Source organism: Eublepharis macularius, chromosome 5, assembly GCF_028583425.1.
Source record: "Eublepharis macularius isolate TG4126 chromosome 5, MPM_Emac_v1.0, whole genome shotgun sequence".
Taxonomy (NCBI): Eukaryota; Metazoa; Chordata; class Lepidosauria; order Squamata; family Eublepharidae; genus Eublepharis; species Eublepharis macularius.
Genome location: NC_072794.1, coordinates 170,499,240 through 170,512,067, shown reverse-complemented (window position 1 = coordinate 170,512,067; position 12,828 = coordinate 170,499,240). Strand labels below are relative to the sequence as shown.

Genomic DNA, 12,828 nt, shown 5'->3' with positions numbered 1-12,828 from the left:
GAGCTTCATGGCAGAGTGGGGATTTGAACCCAGGTATTCCGGGTTCCTATTGGGAAGACCCAAAATGAGACGGCTGGACTCAATAAAGGAAGCCTCGTCCTCCAGTTTGCAAGGTCTGAACAAGTCTGTTAATGATAGGACGTTTTGGAGCTCTTTCGTTCGTAGGACTGCAATAAGTTGGAAGCAGTTTGATGGCGCACAACACACGCACGTTTGGGTTATAATCTAGCACTAAGCACTGCCCCACTCATCCCACCAGAAGGGGTGAGTTTGCTCAAAGCAGTCTCGGCACTTTTAAAACAGAAGCCAGTTGCAATAACAGGCTGGACAAATTGTGGGCAGTGTTGGCCAGGAACATTACAGTCCGTTTGTAAACTGTTTGAATGGGCTCACGATAGTGGTAACATTTATATAGCAGCTTCAGCGCTTGCAGTGCTCTGCATACATGATCTTGTAATCTTTGCAGCCACCCTGTGAGGTAGGCCAGTATTATAGCTTATTTCTCATAGCCGCTTTCCTACAAGACACTCCCATCATGGTGTTCTAGACGGGGCCAAACCTTGAAGTTTGTCCAGTTGTTTTGCTGCTTCCTTTCTTAGAGCCTAAAGAATGTCCTGGGGCCCCTTCTGCCATTCTAGAGTTATTATCAGCATATCCTGTTAATGACAAGCTAATCCTCTTTCAGTCTGGGGTGACCTGGTGCAAAGACCTGCTAGTTGGGTGGTGCACCTAAAAAGCTTTGCTTCTGTTGCAGCTGACCTTTCTAGTGTGTGGGGAGCCCTGCACTGTACATTCTTCATGTGGTCACATGTGGCAGCCTTCTGTGGACTCTTGTGGAGATAGACAGCTTTACTTTAAAGCTTTAATTAGATTTAATTTATTTACTTTAGAATAAGAATGCTTACTGGTAATTTGTGAAATCAGAAAGAGTCCAGTAGCACCTTTAAGACTAACCAATTTTATTGTAGCATAAGCTTTCGAGAATCAAGTTCTCTTCGTCAAATGCATGATACAAACTGGTCAAATACAGAAGAGGAGGGTGGAGAGGGGAGAGAAGGGGACATATATCAGAAGGGGACAGGATGCAATTAGCGGGGAGGCAACCAAAACATTCCTTTGCTAGTAAACGTAAACATCTCCTTTTGGTGTGGAGTCAGTTTGCCGTGTTAGTTTGCAGCAGTAAAAGCATCCAATTCCTATGTAGTATAAGCCTTCGATAACCACAGCTCTCCTTGCCAGATGCATCTGACAAAGAGAACTGTGGTCCCCGAAAGTCCACACCAGGCGCCACTGGGCTCCCCCAGACTACGCCGCTGTAAAGGAAATCTGTTACCTGTGATAATGTGATAACCATTCATAGTCTCTATTCAGTCCCAGCTTGACAGAGTCAAATTTGCATATGAATTCCAATTCAGCAGCCTCCCGTTGGATTTTGTTTTTGAAAGGTTTCTGTTGGACCACAGCGACCTTTCAGTCTTTGGTGGAATGTCCTGGTAGATTGAAGTGTTCTCCCACTGGTTTTTGGACGTTTCCATTTCTAATGTCAGATTTGTGTCCATTTATTCTTTTGCGTAGAGGTTGGCTGGTTTGTCCAATGTACAGAGCAGAAGGACATTGTTGGCACATGAGGGCATATATCAGATTGGAGGATGAGCAGCTCTCCACCCTCCTCTTCTGTATTTGACCAGTTTGTATCATGCATCTGACGAAGAGAACTTGATTCTCGAAAGCTTATGCTACAATAAAATTGGTTAATCTTAAAGGTGCTACTGGACTCTTTCTGATTTTGCTACTACAGACTAACACGGCTAACTCCTCTGGTAATTTGTGTAGCATCTTGGCCGGAAGGTCTTGGCTATTCCCATGTTTTGGGCAAGGCTTGATGATGGTTGAGGCGTCTTGGGGAATTCATGGCTGGGGAGAGATTGGTCTAGAGACTTTCAGACCATACCTCTGTCTCAGGCCCTGGGTGTCACTGGTTGTCAAGCGTGGCGATGCTTGCAGATGGTACCCGCGATGTGCTAGGTGCTGTACAAGCTTAGAAACATCATGCTGGCTTGCTTAGATGGGTCACTGTCTACACTGGAAGTTGGAGGAGGGTTGTGGGTCTCAGAAGAAGAAATCTACTTGGTGAGTAATTTCCCATCTACCGGGAATTCTTTCGAGCTGGAGTTGAGGTGAGGGTGGGCTTGAATTGCCACGCTGCACCCTTGTGAATACTAGGGAGGAATTTCAAGCCAGTGGGCAGAAGGGCTCTGGCGGAGGCACACGCTTGGCAGAGATCTGAAGAGGAGCTCTGCTGGATAAGACCAGCTTTAGCCACACCCTGTTCCAAGCCTGGCTGGGCTGGTACCCCTGGGAAGGAGCTGCTCTTTTCAAAAGGGCTTTTAAAGGGTGGGGGTGCTTGAGTTCCAAGGGGGGAAAAATAAAAGCTGTTAGTGCTTCTGCCATGCTTGCTGTGGGCTGTTCCCCTGACACAATACACTTTCGTTGGCTTTTCCTCTCTTTGTGTGTCTCCTCCATCTGCATGTTTCCTGTCCACCCTCCCTCCTGCTTCCCCTTCAGCCAGCCCTTTGGGTTGCTTGGGGCTGCACCCCAAGCCTGCCTCTTGAAAGAAGCATGCAATGTTTACCCTTCTGGATCTCCTTTCCCCAGTAGCCACCAACCAGCCCTCATCACAGTGGAACACCTTTGCAGTTCATGCCAAGACAGTTGGGCTTCTCCTTGCAAGCTTATTTGCCTCCAGACAAACCATTTCCTGATCATGTGGGGGCATCCAGTAGTCTAGAGTAGTAGTAGTAACTGAGGTAGTAACTGAGACTCAGGTGGCAGGAATAGCAAATGTGTCTATCTCGGGCTGGTGATTACATTCCTGGTTACGTGTTTGGGTGCTGGTAATGTTGGCGACTCGGGGGGAGAGAAACTGGATTAATTTAAATCAGATTGAGGTATATCAGTGGCAAAACTGAATATTGGATAGAAAAGCATACGGCTGCTAAGCTCAACTCGCTCTCGTGTGCATGTGCAGCAGGATACGAGTCCCATGGCACAGTAGAGACCAACAGGATTTTCAGAGTGCAAGTTTTCGAGAGACAGTGCTCCCTTCTTCAGACAGGAGCAGGAATGGAGATCCCTGAGTTGGTTGTTGTGGGTTTTCCGGGCTGTATTGCCGTGGTCTTGGCATTGTTGTTCCTGACGTTTCGCCAGCAGCTGTGGCTGGCATCTTCAGAGGTGTAGCACCAAAAGACAGAGATCTCTCAGTGTCACAGTGTTGAGAAGATGTTGGCAGGTCATTTATATCTACTCAGGAAGGTGGGTTTGGGCTGAGTCATCCTGTAAGAGTTTCCCAGGGTGTGGAATGCTAATGCTTCACTGTATCCTGAGGAGGTTCTTTTGCATATGTGACACTGAGAGATCTCTGTCTTTCGGTGCTACACCTCTGAAGATGCCAGCCACAGCGGCTGGCGAAACGTCAGGAACTACAATGCCAAGACCACGGCCATACAGCCCGGAAAACCCACAACAACCATCGTTCTCCGGCCGTGAAAGCCTTCGACAATACATGGAGATCCCTGAGCTTTTATACTCCCCAGAAAGGGAAATAAACGCTCAGGGATCTCCATTCCTGCTCCTGTCTGAAGAAGGGAGCTCTAACTCTTGAAAGTGTACGCTCTGCAAATCTTTTTGGTCTGTAAAGTGCTAGTGGACTAAAATCCTCTCTCTCTCTCTCTCTCTCTCTCTCTCTCTCTCTCTGTGTGTGTGTGTGTGTGTGTGTGTGTGTGTGTGTGTGTGTGTGTGTGTGTGTGTGTGTGTGTGTAAAGACATCTGTGCAGGCCAACCTGTGTGGCCCTAACAGATCACACTGCATGGTAACGTCTGGGAAAAGCCTCATAAATGGCCTGTTTCTCAAGAGGTGGATGACATAATTATCCTTCCCTCCTGAACGTCAGTATAATTTGTGCTAAATTAAGACCTCAAAGAGATTCCCGTAGGACTAGATTTTATGAATTCAGGTTCCTTTTTTAAAATCGTTGTTTTAAGTCTCTCTGACGGCAAACCAAGGGTGACTTCTCCCCACCTCCACATCCTGCTCTGATTCTGAGTGATTACCATTAGCTTTCTGGTTTGGTGAACACAACCATTTCCTATATAGCTGAGATGCCTTGCTTTGTGGTTTTAATAGCAGCCTTGATGGTTTGGAGTCCTTATCTTACAGTTAAGTTTCTGAGTGTGCCTGGATTGCCCAAGCAAGCCCGATCTTGTCCGATCTCGGAAGCTAAGCAGGGTTGGCCTTGCTTTAGTAACTGAATGGGAGCCCTCCAGTGAAGACCGAGATTGCAGAGGCAACTCATGACAAACCACCTCTGTTAGCCTTGCCTTGAAGACCCCAGCAGGGGTCAGCATACGTCAGCTATGACTCGGGGGCACTCTCCACCACCACGGTTATATATATAGAATTGCTGGAAACATGTCTTGGGCCAGGGGAAATTCAGGGACTGACAAGAAAGTTACTGGCTTTTTGCTTATGGCGTGTTGCAGGGAGGTTCAGTGCTTCATTTTAAGGCTCAGAGCCAAACTACAAGTGACGCCTGACACAGGTTGGACACTAGTTGGCTTCCCTCAAGTTTTGATGGGAAATGTAGGCATCCTGGTCTTGCAGCTGTAATGGAGAGCCAAGCTGTAAAACCAGGGCGCCTACATTTCCCATCAAAACTTGAGGGAAGCTGACAAGTGTCCAACCTGCGTAAGGCGTCACTTGTAGTTTGGCTCTCAGTTTCCTTCTCTCGGTCGTTTTCTGGTGTGCTCTCACAAGTGAGACTTTGGGGTTTGGGGCATATTTGTTCAGCAGCAAACAAAATCTGTGAATTGCACGGGCCTCTCGCCTGTCCAGTTTGCAGAGAAGGGCTGCACATGAACGGGGCACAGCTATTTGTAAACCCTCTGCCGTCCCCTTTCCTGCCAAGGCTGTTTCTCACACTTCTGCTCAAGGCTGTGAGCCTAGTAGAATCATGGAGTCGGAAGGGGCCTTACAGACCAACTGGTCCAACCCCCTGCCCAATGCAAGAACAGCCTAAAGCATCCCCGACAAGTATTTGTCCAGCCGCTCTGTGAAGATTGCCAATGAGGGGGAACCCACCATATCCCGAGGCAGCCGATTCCACTGCCGAATTACTCTTAACGTGGGGAAGTTTTTCGTAATGTCCAGCCAGTACCTACCCTCCTAGTGTTTAAACCCATCGTTTCAGTCCTGTCCTCTGCTGCCAACAGGAGCAGCTCCCTTCCCTCCTCTATGAGCCAAAACACACGTTAAGAAATACCTAGGTTCAGCACGTGTTCTCTTACCTCAAGGTTTGCCGGGATCTGTAGGCGTCCTGGAAGCTTAAAGAAGGCGTCCTGGAAGCTTAAAGATCTGTAGGCATCCTGGAAGCTTAAAGTCCTGGAAGCTTAAAGGATCTGTAGACGTCCTGGAAGCTTAAAGGCGTCCTGGAAGCTTAAAGCTTAAAATACAGGCGCCTGTATTGCCCTTCCCCTTTTTGCTGCTCTGTAAATGCTAAACTTTAAGCTTCCAGGACGCCTACAGATCCCGGCAAACCTTGAGGTAAGAGAACACGTGCTGAACCTAGGTATTTCTTAACGTGTGTTTTGGCTCTAAGTGACAGACTTTTAAATGCTTAAAGAGAGCAATCATGTCTCCCCTCAACTTCCTCTACTCCAAACTGAACATTCCCAGGTCCTTCAGTCATATACCTATGTCAGGCTACATAACCTTAATACCTGTGATACGTCCTGTAGAACCCTGGTTCGGAAACGCTGCTCTAGCGGCTACAGTGGGGCTTTCTTCACGTGTAACGCTTCTTTGTCTAGCCCGTCCCCACCCACCTTCAGCCCCACTGTAATGGAATGCTTATCCATTTCTCATTAAGGCTTTCAGCTGTTGAGATTAAAGATTTTATCTTAAATCCTGAGCAGCATCCAGACCTTGAAGTGAGATCTGAAAACAGCTTTTGCTCCTTTTAGAGAAACTGTTTGTCAGTACAAAATAATTTATAGGGTTCTTCTTGCAGTACTCTCCCCACCAAGACACAGAGACTTAAGAGTTTAATGATTTCTTTTATTAAAATAAACACTAGTCTTTTTAATAAAGCAAGACATCAAAATATAAATGCTTATTAAGATAAAACCTACAAAGATGGAACAGATTAAGGCAACAAGAATTAAGTCTAACATTTCTCAATTAACTCCAAGTTTAAATCGTTTGGTTTTACTATGAAATGCATTAAAATTCCCGTAGCGCACAGTACAAAGGTACGTTTCTCCCTGGCTCTTCATGAGATTTCTTTCAGTCAAAACCCCGATCTGCTGTCTGGGTTAGCACTTTTATAAGTTAGCTTCTGCTGAAATCTATTTTTTTTCATGTGATAGCATCGATAAGCTTTGATTGGTTTGAGATTTAATTAATTATTCGTATTGTCCATCATGTGACATTCTACCGAGCCAAAAAAGCTACCAGAAAAGTGAGCGGATCATCATTGGTTCATTCTAACAATTAGAGAATATTTATTCGATACTGTCCGCTATTTTTAATTGGCTGTCAAAGATGAAGGAGCGCCTGTGGAGTTATACAACGTGCGCGGAAAAAACTACAGTAAAGTTCATGCGGAGTTCACTCGAATACATGTGTATCACTCAGTATTATGTGCTCTAATCCATATTTCTGTGACACCGCTTTTTGATGATTGGACATTCATCATCATCAAACCACTCTTCTCTCCCCGCCCCCCCCTTCTCCCTATTTTTTCTTTCTTTTTTAAAACGGTCATTTTTGTATCACTGTATCAGCCTACTGTTGGTACTAATGGATGCAGCAGATGCTTAGACTGTTCCTGCATTGGGTAGGGGGTTGGACTAGATGGTCTGTAAGACCCCTTCCAGTTTACCCAAAGCCAATTCCAGTGCTTGAGGATCAGCTGCTAAGAAAATCAGGAATAAGTCGAGTGTGCAGAAAAGCCCAGTATTCGATGAGATCCGGGAAGCCCTGGGCTCAAACCCCATCCTGCCACGCAGGAGATGCTGAGTCAGTCATACTCTGAGGCCAACCTACCTTGCAAGACGGTTGTGAGGATAAAATGGATCAGTGGGGCAAGGCAACCACGTAAGCCACTCTGAGTTCCTTGAAGAAAGAGTGCAATAAAACGCATAGCTATGTTGCCTTGTTAGCCCAGAGGAGACGAGGGGCAAGACAGCATCTGTGTGGCACTAAATAGCTAGAGTTGGCTTGGGCAATAGTGAGTTGGGTGCAGGGCCGGCGCGCCCATTGAGGCCAGGTAGGCGGTGGCCTCAGGTGCGGGGTGCCGGAGGGAGCGCCAGAGGAGGCATGGGGGGCGGGAGCGCGCGCCACAAAGCAGCAGCCTCCGATCCCTCCCACCCCGCGCCGCCGCCACTGCCAGCACAAGCCCCGGCTGGGCGCAGCCACCATGGGCAGGCATCTGCGGCGGTGCAGGCTACCGAGCAGGAGAGCTCGGAGGCTGCCTGCCGCAGCGATCGGCTGGTGGCAGCGCGCAAGCTCCCGTGATGATGTCACGTGCGACATCATCACGCAGGCCAGTGTGCATGGGGGGGCGGCCAGCCGCGAGCGCCGCAGACCCTTGCGCCACCCCTGGTTGAGTGTTGCATCTCCTTTGCCAGCAGATGTATGGCAGAAAGCCCTGCTTCTGCCCGACTCCTTCTAGAGTACCATCAGCATACATGGTGCAAACAAGGCAGCCCTGTGCCCTAAGGAGCTTAGCCTAACTTTTTCTGGCGTGGGGACATAAGGGGCAGGCAGAGGCAAGGGAATCGGGTGAATTTGTAATTGGGTTAAGCCAGAGGCTTCGTGGAAGAGGGTTATGCTTTGAGGGGAGGTTTGAAGGAGAGGCCTGTGCTGCTCTGTCCGTCTCTTCCTAGGTACGGAGCGTCTCCTTTGTCTTCCACTTGTTCCTTTAGATTCTTGCTACTGATTCTCAGAAATGGCTCCAGTGTGACATGGACTTCCTTCTCTTCCTCAGGCATGCTGGAAGATGGGAAGAAGTTTGATTCCTCCCGCGACAGGAACAAGCCATTCAAGTTTGTGATGGGCAAGCAGGAGGTCATCCGCGGCTGGGAAGAAGGAGTCGCCCAGGTATGTTGGCCCCCACCCTGTGGAACGGCCTGCCTGAGGAGGTCGGGAGAGCCCCCACCCTCCTGGCTTTCTGCAAACAATGCAAAACCGAATTATTCAAAAAGGCTTTTTACTCAGATCGGAGGGAAGCATTATAGGGAGGGGTCTCAAATGCTTCGCTAATGAGTTAGGGACCAGAGACTTCACCACTACGTTGCCTTGCATATTATCTGTTGCTCGAATATGTACTCTTATACTACCTGTGCTTCATGTTTATCTAATGTCAGCCCTAGAATTGATTATGTTCTGTTTCAGCAATTCTTCAGCTCTGTATTGGATCCTTGCCAATGCTACGTCTTTGTAAAATCCTATGACATTACACTGTATGGAAATGTCCTTGATACTATATGGAAATGTTCCCGATACTGATTGTACTAATTTCACGCTATGTAATCCGCCTCGAGTCTTAGTGAGAAAGGCGGACTATAAATGATATAAATAAAACAGATAAAAAGTGAAGAGCGCCAGAAACTGCGGGGAAAGGGTGTGCTAACGGAGCATAGGTTTCATGCAGCAAGTGAAGGTTCCTCCTCTTATACCAGGGGTGGAGAACGTCTGGCCCGCAGGCTGTATCATTTGGTCTGGCCCGCAGGGCTGGTGTGTCCATTAAGGTGGAACCGGCAGCCGCCTCGAGCACAGCTCTCTAAAGGAGGTGCTGTGACCCATGCCGGCCCCCGATGATTCCCCCCCCCCCGGCCTGACCTGGCACCAGCACCGCGGGCCACGCAGCGCAGAAGCAACCAGGCTGTGCCTGTTGCTTCGCGCACTTGCGCCCCTGGCCCGACCTGGCGGCAGTGCCACAGGACGCGCAGCGCAGAAGCAATCAGGCTGTGCCTATTGCTTCATGCGCTTGGTGGGTCAATCAGGCTGTGCCTATTGCTTCGTTCACTTGGTGGGTATTGGACATTGGGAAGGTCAGTTTGTAGCCCCTCAAAGTAGCTTCCAGCAGACACTCCAGTTTTTGCCACTGTGAAGAGAAAATGACCAAAGAGAAGCAGTTCCAGCTATCACATTAGGGGTGAGTTAATTAAATGTTTGACCAAATATAGCAGGCTAATTTTAAGTTGATAATTTTGTATGGCCCGCAAATGATGTTATAAATATCCCAGTTGGCCCTTGGCAGAAAAAAGGTTCCCCACCCCTGTCTTACACAGTCTGAACTGCGCAAGAGTGGGTAAATCAAAGATGATAATTGCCGGGGCTGCTCTTGACCGTCAAACAAAGCATGGTTCAGGTCTCATTGGCACACTCAAGAACCTGCATACAACAGTCCCTGTCTGGACACCCAAGGAATTTAGGGTGTGTGAAGCCCACCCCATACTCACCATTTGAGTCCTGCATAGACTACAGTTGGCTGGGTTTCCCATGACCTGATAGTATGGTGAACACTTAACCGTGAGCTAGAAACATGTTGAAACATCTCTCGTTCTCCAACCTTGCCAGTAACTGTTTGGGAAGAGCGTGTCGCTAAACTTGCCTACAGAGATCAGAACAAACTCCTTGTCTTCAGCACATTTGTGTTTGATAGGAACTTGATGACCGGCCACCGCCTTGCATGTCTCTTGTCTGAAGAAGGGGGGAGCTCTGACTCTTGAAAGCTTACACTCTGAAAATCTTGTTGGTCTCTCAGGTACCACTGGACTCAAATCCTGCTGTCTGGTGTTGGTGTACAGAGACAGAGAGGTGTCCACACCCCTTGACCTGGCTGCTACCAAAGAGCTCAGATGCAGAGCATAGGAGCAAGCAGTTGCCCATCGGTTTCCAGTTCTGGCTGGAGAATCCATCCATTTCTCCCTGCTCTGGTAGCTGGGCAGTGCTGGCCCTGTTTTAGAAGCAGCAAAAAAAAAGGCAAAATATAGTGGGTGGGATCGACCTTGACTGCAGGTACATGCTGTGAACTTGGTGGCACGAGACCGCTGCCATGCTTACACGGATAATGAACAGATGCTCCAAACTGGGGGTAAGAGGGACTTGTGTCTCTCAACTGCCTGCTCTGTTCCTTCCACAGATGAGTGTGGGGCAGCGCGCCAAGATGACAATCTCGCCAGACTACGCCTACGGCACCACTGGCCACCCAGGAATCATCCCCCCCAACGCCACTCTAATCTTTGATGTGGAGCTTATAAAAATGGAATGACAAGAGGCCCAGCTTCTCCTTTTTCCCGGTCTGGGGTAGGTGAGCTTTTGGAAGATTCTCGGTTTGGTGTCTGCTGGAGGCTGCCATTTGGGAGGGCAGGTGGTATTTGTGGTGGATTTGGGGAATGTGGTTGTGTTGCGAGGCCCCTGCCTGGCGTAGGGTGTGTCTTGGAAGAGTGCCGCTAGGCACATTCATTTGCCTGGGACTCTTTCCTCGTAAGAGGGGATAACAGGAGATTGAAATTTTCCTGCCAAGGCTGGGCTTGGCAGCCGAGCGCAGTTTCCTTGGCAATTAATGGGTTCGCCGCCCAGATCAAGTAGTGTCTGAGGTAGCTCTCTAGGTCTTGCCACTTCCTTCCCCCTCTCCTGGGCGAATTCCAACACAAGTTCTCATTTGTCCTAACAGGTTTGGCACATGGCGAAATCCAGAAACCTTTGCTTCAAGAAGAATGCACACAAATTTGTACGGAGCTTTCCCGGCTATCCACTACACTCTTGGTGTAACCATCCACCCCGATTTGAATGTGTTGGGTCACTCGGCTCTGCTTCTGACTCTCCTTTCTTGTTCTGCTCTGATTTTTGACATTTTTAAGCTGTATGCTGTAAACCTCAGCTATCTATTTTTTGGTCAAGTTCTTTAATCTTATTGGTTTTTGTTGGGTTTTTTGGTGTAGACTTGAGTTGTGTATGATTGAGCATTTGCTAGTAAGTATACCGATTGGTTCACATTATATAGGAATTAATTGCGCAAATATGGCAAACCTCTTTTTTTTTGTTTGTTTTGGAAGTATCTATTGTATTAAACTGAGTTGCTGCTGCAAAGCCATACAAAGCAGTTTGAGGAGCTGTTGAGGGCTGAATCATCCGGAAAAGCCGCGTAGTCATAGGATTTGATACGGTTCTCTGCCTGAAACTTGGGGTCGTGAGGGACTTCCTCCCCCTCCCCCCCTTGCCTTCCTCACTTCCATCTTGGGGAAGGGGCAACTCCCACAGTGACATAGCAGTAACCTTTTTATGCTGGGGTGGGTTTTGCCCCAAGTTACAGATCTCTTCCCCCCCCTTGCCAATACTGGTGTTTTTTCTACGGGATTTTCAGGATATTTTTAATCTATAGCTTTCTGAATTCCACAACTAGCTAAATTCCAGAACTTCGAAGGTGCTGTTTTTTCCTCTTGGGGTGAGGGGATGAACCCAGCTTTTCCCCGGCTGTCAGTGCGGATATACTAGAGAGTTCTTACGGAAACCTGATGCTGGTCATCGCAGCTTGCAGACGCCTCTTGGGCAGTGCGCCGACCCCCCCACCCCCACCCCTGGTGTCATACCAAGCCCTTTTCTTCCTGTGTAGTGATTTTTGGTAAGAGAATTGCCGTTGCCACTTCCTCCACCATCACCACGTAAACACATAGAGTTTTATTATTGCAATAAAAACGCTTTATGCTGGCTTTTCTCAACTCCTCTGTGTCTTGTCGGTTTTTCCCCCTCCCTTGCTGGCTGTTCTGGCCTGCTGGGTGTTCCTTGGGAATTGGATGCATGCACTTGCTACTTTCTGAACTGTATCACGATCATGATGAGTGTTAGGGGAACACAACTCGACTTGGGTCGGTATTGAGACCCAAAGGCTTGTAGCTGTGATTTTTGACATCAGGACATAAGTCCAGAGTTCCAGTTCGGAGTAGAGCTGATACTGATTGCTTCCAACTTTCTGCTCACGATGAACCCAACCATCACTGGCAGATACTGATCATTTCTCTGAGGTTTGCACAGGTCCAGAGATCTTCCTGGTGGAATGGTCACTTGTTCAGATGCCCCAGACAGAAAAATGTCTTGGGCTACCCCTTCTTATTTCCCAACTCCTCCCATGTCCTGTCTCAAAAGCTCATACCTTGGAAACCTAGTCGGTCTGTAAGGTGCTATCGGACCCAGATCTTGCTTTTCAGACCCACACGGCTACCCACCTGAAACTGTTTGCAGCAGTATTGCTTCATAGTAATAGTTTGAAGAGTGTACTAGTGAGACCAGGTTTTCCTTGAAGAGGAAAGCGACCGTGAAAGATATTTCTGGAAAGAAGCTGCCTCATGCATATTGGGACCACTGGTGTTGCGCATCTTTACTTGTGCCAGCTCCTCAGGGTTTGGAGCAGAAAAAGGTCTTTTTCTACATATCCTCCCCAAGGCCCTTTAACTGGAAATACCAAGCTTTGAACCTGGGACCTTCTGCTTTAAAAGCAGGTTGTTGTCCATTGAGCCACAAAATCTCTTGCGAGCCCTGGCTGGTCCACCACTACTGATGGTTCTTGCTGTATGCAGTAGCAGGTGCGTTTGGGCCATGCTGTGTGTACATGGCCCATCATGGGGCATCTGGTTCAGGTCCATAATCTTATGCAACATCTAGAGTCTGTTTAGGGAACTCAGCTGGGGTGGGGAGAGAGCGAGTGGGAAGAAGCAAAGCTTTGTAACAAACTTCTAGAAAATGTTGGTTGGGTACTTCCACATTTC

At 48.2% G+C, this 12,828-nt stretch overlaps 1 protein-coding gene across 1 annotated transcript in view; it reads left to right on the top strand.

The window, feature by feature from the left end:
- FKBP1A (FKBP prolyl isomerase 1A) overlaps nt 1-11,784 on the top strand; it is a 31,490-nt gene extending 19,706 nt beyond the window's left edge. Inside the window, exons 3-5 of the mRNA XM_054981944.1 lie at nt 8,046-8,158; nt 10,206-10,369; nt 10,740-11,784. Of these exons, the coding sequence (XP_054837919.1) occupies nt 8,046-8,158; nt 10,206-10,334 (242 nt within the window). The 3' untranslated portion in view covers nt 10,335-10,369; nt 10,740-11,784. The remainder of the gene's footprint in view (nt 1-8,045; nt 8,159-10,205; nt 10,370-10,739) is intronic.
- The last annotated feature ends 1,044 nt before the right edge of the window (nt 11,785-12,828 follow it).